The sequence below is a fragment of the Morone saxatilis genome, unplaced genomic scaffold, assembly GCF_004916995.1.
Source record: "Morone saxatilis isolate NCDOM2014 unplaced genomic scaffold, NCSU_SB_2.0 Contig2, whole genome shotgun sequence".
NCBI lineage: Eukaryota > Metazoa > Chordata > Actinopteri > Moronidae > Morone > Morone saxatilis.
Genome location: NW_023339762.1, coordinates 19,839,080 through 19,845,411, shown reverse-complemented (window position 1 = coordinate 19,845,411; position 6,332 = coordinate 19,839,080). Strand labels below are relative to the sequence as shown.

At 42.2% G+C, this 6,332-nt stretch overlaps 1 protein-coding gene across 1 annotated transcript in view; it reads right to left on the bottom strand.

Annotated features, from left to right (window-relative positions):
• itpr2 (inositol 1,4,5-trisphosphate receptor, type 2) overlaps nt 1–6,332 on the bottom strand; it is a 52,788-nt gene that overhangs the window by 25,435 nt on the left and 21,021 nt on the right. The window contains exon 37 of the mRNA XM_035664916.1: nt 649–739. Coding sequence (XP_035520809.1) covers nt 649–739 — 91 coding nt within the window. The remainder of the gene's footprint in view (nt 1–648; nt 740–6,332) is intronic.

The following is a 6,332-nucleotide window of genomic DNA, read 5'->3' as shown; positions in this document are numbered from 1 at the left end:
ACACACACACACACACTTCTTGAACTGAAGGTGAGCACCCATTGAGCTAGCCGCTCTTTTTTCCAGCAATGCACAGACATATTCTCAGTGCAACTAAAAACTCAGTACTGCACTTTATAAGCTATTCCAATGCACGCTCTTTGATTGCAGATTGAATCATGTTTGACTCAACATTTCCCCTTTTCTGATTGAGGACGTGTTGGTTTTGCGCTACTCTCAAACACTAGTGAAAGAAGCACTCTGGCGGGGGAAGTTGAAATGGGTGACAGGTTTGTGCTCTTGTTCGCCTCTCTTCTGGGTGATGCAGTCTGCTGGCTAGGTCTGCAGAGAGAGAGTAGAGGAGAGGGGAGGCAGGATGGCGGTAGAGGAGAGTCAGCCCAGCCTGACTCATCTACTTGCTGCTGCATTGACGAGAAAAAACTCCAGTCAGGTGATGTAAGAGCCACGAGAAAGAGAGAGAGATAGAAATAGAGGTAGAAGAACTGACAGAAGTAAGAGGAGGAAGGAGGGAGGGTGAGGAGGGAGGGTGAGGAGGGGGGGAGAAGAGGAACAAACAAAACCTAGCGAGGAGCAGACAGTCGTGGTGTTTTAAAATGTGCACCGGCACGCCACACTGCGGCTCTGGTGTCCAAGCTGAGGATGAGCTACCGATCCCCAGCTCCGGCATCCTCGCACCCCCCTTTTCACCCCCTCCCTCCTCCAGCCATCTCGCAGCTCTGCTGTCTGCAGATCTCTCCGACTCCGGAGAGATGCATGGAGAAAAAGACAAAGACAACAGCCTGCCCTATGCTTCTTTAGGTGGTCAGAAAACTCACACAGGCAGCAGCGGATGGCAGCACCAGCTGTGAACAAAGACAGACAGTGCCAGGAACGGGCGGGGGGAGGCTTGAGCGGCTCAGGTCAGACAAGGGCGATTATAGAAGAGACTCAGGCCACAGAGGAGAAAAATGTTACCCAAACAAGGTTCAGAACATGAGGGCTAATAGTTTTCTTTTCTGAGTTAGTTTCGCCCACAACAGAAACCTGAGCAGACTCTGGGTGTGTGTCTTTTGTAAATAGTGGGGAACACTGGTCAAATACACTGTGACACAGTACAAGAGTTTCCCCACGGGCCATGTCAGGGCTAAACAACAACTTTACCTTTAGGTCCCCGCAGTAACTGACATTCTATCTTGTATTGTTGTTGTCACTAGCACATGATACTAAAACTCAAACTGAAACTCAATCTGAACATGTACAGTATAAAATGATGTTGCATGTTATCTAATAAAGATTTCAGCTGTCTCTAAGGAGTCACTGAGCAGGACTGTAGGGAAAATGAAAAGCTTGGAGCCTTGAGTAATATAATACATATCCATATCAATGTGTTTTGCAAGGCTTTCTCACCAACTGGGTTATTTCATGAATAGGACAAACTCAGGAAATCAACACACATACAGTCACATTATCCTGTTTAGTGCTGACACTTTGGGAACATGAAGTGGGAGAGTGAAGACAAATGTGGGCAGGGTTGTAGCTACCATTGAGGACAGTCATGTCATTTGTATTTTTTCTGGGAATTTTTATTTTATTTTTTATTTTTCACTTAAAAACATTTTTCGGTGTTTTTAGACAACCTTTTATTAATGGCCGAGATTCTGTATTTTTCCACCGGAAAGAGGACTTGGAAATAGCGTTTAGGCATTCACATTTGGAAATAATAATTGGTTATGCTTTACTAAGCTGACCATAAGTTCCAATCATTTCTAAAGGAAGTTCTTAAGTTTTCTGGAAATAAGTACGTATTTGCTACTAATTATAGAAGACAGGGAAAAAGTTCATGTTGATTTCAGGAATTTTCTTGAAAGAACTGCTCTAGTTGAACAAAATTTGCAGAAAATATAACTGAATGTGCGGTGGGGTTGGCTTTGGCTGACGACCACATGATTTCTAAAACTCTGACTGTGACAATTTAGTTGCATCTTGGAACATTTTTTCGAGACAGCGATACTAAATGTTAGAACTGGGAGCTCCAATACGACTTGCAAATATGCTTTTTGTTGTTTTTTTAAATTATCATTGTGTAAAAAACTGGGGGAATGAGAATTGGCGTGTGTGCGTTAGTGGTGTAAGGAGCATGCATGTGAACCATGGACTAATTACACAATTTAACAATCATAGTGTGAAACTGTTATGTTTCAATTGTTTCCTTTAAGGTAAAACAGCAAATGCTTATTTCTATAAATTATGATCAGCATCTGTCAGTAATACAGTTAAAATGGAAAAAATATTGGGTGTTACATGTCAATTAAAACGATGCTCATAAATCTTGTGCTGGTGCTCCTAAAATCTTCATTGGGTATCACCAGTGCTACTAGTGGAAAGAGTTAGTCTGGAGCCCCATACAGGTGGAGTAAGAGTTATAGATATATGCTGCTACTGTTAATCCTGGAGTGAATTATTGTTAATGTTCTGGGCTGTGCTATGTTAGGTGATGGTGTTCGATATAGGTAGAGTTAGGCAGACAGAACCATTTCTATTACATCTCTGCTCTCTTCTGTAGGACCCACGGTCACTACAGATGGCTCTGTGGCTTTGTACACAGGGCAAACAGTCTGCCATGGTACAGCCATCCATCCATTCATTATCTAATACCAGTTATCCTTTGCACAGTCGTGGGGGGCTGGAGCCGATCCCAACCTACACTGGGCGAGCAGTGGGGTACAACATGGACAGGTCGCCAGTTGTTTATCTCAATGTGTCAGCCCTGTGATGAGCTGGTAGATGGTAGATGCATCTGATAAAAAGACACACTCATGCACGGAGACACACATCATGTGCCGTCATTTACAATGTTTTCAAGCTGCAATTCCACAGCACATAAAATGCTTTTACCCAACAAGCAAGCACATCAGCAAAACAAATTAAGCCCACATGTGAGAGCAATTGGTGAGACTGGTTCAGGGAAATACAAGACCAGCAGCGTAAACAAGCATTCAGAAAAGGCCAACTGTTAGCCCGTCGGTTCACTGTGGAAGTGTTACATGTGATTCACTAACATTGTTAAGTGCTTTTCTTGGTTGTTAGGAAGACAGTAATGTTGAAGATGTTAGCTGGCAAGATACAAGCGAGGCCTGTTTAGCATTTATGGATTCAATGAATTAAATGGATTAATCTCCCCCAAAAGAAGGAATTGTAATAATTCAGGTACCTAACCTTTTATCTAGTTCTATGTAAAAAATGTAATTTGCCAAATACCTGCAAAATAATGACATTCCCATCAGCCTCAGCTGTATTTGTGTTTAGTGCTAATTAGCAAATAGTGTTAGCATGTTAGGGTTGTTATTCTGGCCATGTTAGTATGGTGGTGATATTTTTATAAATGCGCTACCACAGCAATAAAAGGGAACTGAAAGGTTGAAAGGTCAGAAAGCTGTAACCAAAATTGCTAGTGCATCCTTTACAAACATTGCCAAATGATGTAATGTGGGAAAGTCTCAAACTTATGATTAAACAGTATGCGTCAAATGCAGGAAAACTATGTTGGTTAGGAGGAACAATGGTCACAAGTTAACACTGATGAACACTGACTTAAAGACACCTAACAGGATATTTAATGAATTTCACTATAAAACAACACCCTCAGAAATAACCGCCTTTGACAGTGTCAAGAAAGATCTATTGTATGTTATTCTGAGGTGTTTCTATTGGTTTGTTTGTTATGTGCGTTAGGCATTAGCAAAACTGAAAGCTAGAAGCAATCATTCCAAACACAAGTTGCAATTCATATGATTCATCCTGTCGCCTGTCATGTGCCTCCCTGAGCACAAGAGACCTAACTCACATGCAATCAGATTCAAATAACACGCTATGAACTGTGTCAAAACACTGTTCACAATGACAATTAATCTCATTCATAGTGGCCCTAAAGTCGGGGCCTTTTGCATTTTTACAAGTGGTTTTTACAGGACGTCTCTTTCGTCCATGGCTTGGAGCTAAAAGAGTTCGGCAGACACCGTGCTCCTGGTTTGAAGGCATTTCCACACAGGGTACACAGACTTCCCGTGCCCAGTCACAGCCAGACCAGACAGACAAACAACATGTGCTAATCCTTCATTGCCATGGAAACCAAAACATAATACTCCTCTAACAGAGACACCTGACTGATGGATGGAGGGAAGTGAAGGATAGAGCAAGGAAAGAAGGAAGGAAGGAAGGAAGGAAGGATGGACCGACCACACACTTTAATAGTAATAAATGATGAACAGATTTCCACACTGGCATTACATAGAGATGAACTGATGCAGACAGGGCCCAGATTTAGGTTCTACATTTCTTAACTCCAACTTTCTGACTTGACTCAGCATGATGTGTCAACCTGAATCCAGCCAAAGGTCAAACTACACGAAGGTATCCATGAGCTCACCCAGCTCTCTGCCTGCCTGCGTGACCAGCTCCCTGTGGATGAACCTAAGCCATGTTCCACTACTCCCATGAGAAGACAAAACAAACAGGGAAAACCCTGCAATGAGCTCACGCAGGGACAGCCAGTGTGGCACTGCATGCCTGGGATTTTGTGTGTGTGTGTGTTTGTGTTTGTGTGTTTGTGTGCGTGTGTGTGTGCGTGTGTGTTTGTGTCTGAGCGAAGCTTTCTGTCTACATGCGTCCGTGTGATGTGCTTAGCATTGAGAGGGTGGTAATCTGTAAATCTGCTTTGCCTTGGGCAGGTGGTGTGAAACTTGGCAAGCAAGAAAGAAAGCGAGTGAGAGAGGGACGGGACGAGAAAGACGGACAGACAAACAGAGACAGTGTGTGAATGACAGGAATGAGTGTGAAAGAGAGGGAGGAAAGAGAGTGAGAGTGGTTTATATTACATAACTGGCTTTTTCAATCCTCTGTAAACAAGAAGACGCGCTTACGTGCACGTACACATGACTGCACTTTACATACATATGCATGCGCTCAGAGCAAATATCTAATAACTCAAATATACACAAGTTTAAAAAAAACACATAGGCTGCTGTGATTAAAGGATAAGTCTGGTGATATTCTATATTTTCTAATTGTCATCTAATCTAGAAAGAGAATAAAACCCAACAATGAATTGATCCTGTTATCAAGTATTCATTTTTGTGCAAAAAATATAAAATAAACTGGTTGACATGTTCCTTTATTATGAATAACATACAGAGATTACTGTAGTTCATTTTAAGTTTATGCATATTGAGTCAATGTTGCCCAGAACATACACAGCACATTAAATATACATTCTATGGAAATTTATTGGTGGCATTTCTTAAGTATTTTGTGGGGCATTTTTCACTGTATTCAAAGGTGGATGGTAGAGAGGTGACAGGAACCGAAAGAGAAGAGGTGTGATATGCAATCAAACTGGGGACTTAGCAATCATAGTACATTGTATGCATCTTAGTCACTAAGGCCATCGTGATGCTCTGTCCTGGTTAATGTTCTTGAGCCTGATAACATACGTGATCCTGGTGCTTTAAATACTCAGTAGTGCGTCAAACGTGTATTAATGATGTATGTATTAATTAAGTGAAAATAATCCCTAACAAATTAATTGAATGAGTAACATTTGTGGAAAAACTACAGTACCCAGATGATTAAAGACATTGCATAGCCTTTCTTTAAAAATCGAACAAAATATTTGTGACCAACTTTTAAAGATTTACGTCTTTAGTAGCAACAAATGCGCTCGCAGTTGAGTATTGCAGACAGGGAAGGGAAGTTGGAAAGTATTGATAGATGGACTGATGCACTACTGGCCTGGTTTTTCATTGGATTTGACCATCATAAAGGTAGTAAATAAATAGATAAAGCCAGCCTTATCTTTCAAGAGCCAAAGTGCTTGAGATGAGATAATATTTAAGAAGTCTACAACGGTATTTTCTGCATTTGCCGTGTAATGTAATGTAATATATGTATACAGTATCAGTATGCATGAAACATTCTTTCAAGTTTTTTCCACCCGAAAAGCCTCCCTCACCCGAGATATCTTGAGGGCAAGTGGGGGGGGAACGCAAACATTTATAAAGCTGCCCTTATCTGACAGCCAAAACAAGTGAAGTGCAGCAGTAAGATCCAATACATCTCTAAACTGTGACTGCTGCAGACCTTCCCCCGCTGCCCAACCAGTGCTCCTGGCATGACCCAGGCAAACAGAGAGCAGGGGCCAGGGTGGGACTGGAGGGAAGAGAGATAGAAAAATAACTCAGGCGGGCAGACAGAATGCGATAGACTGAGACAAAGCGTGGAGGGGGCAAAGGAGAAAGAGAGAGGCAGCGAGCGGACAGAGGAGTGAGAGTAAGGAGGGCGGGAGGGAGGGAGGGAGG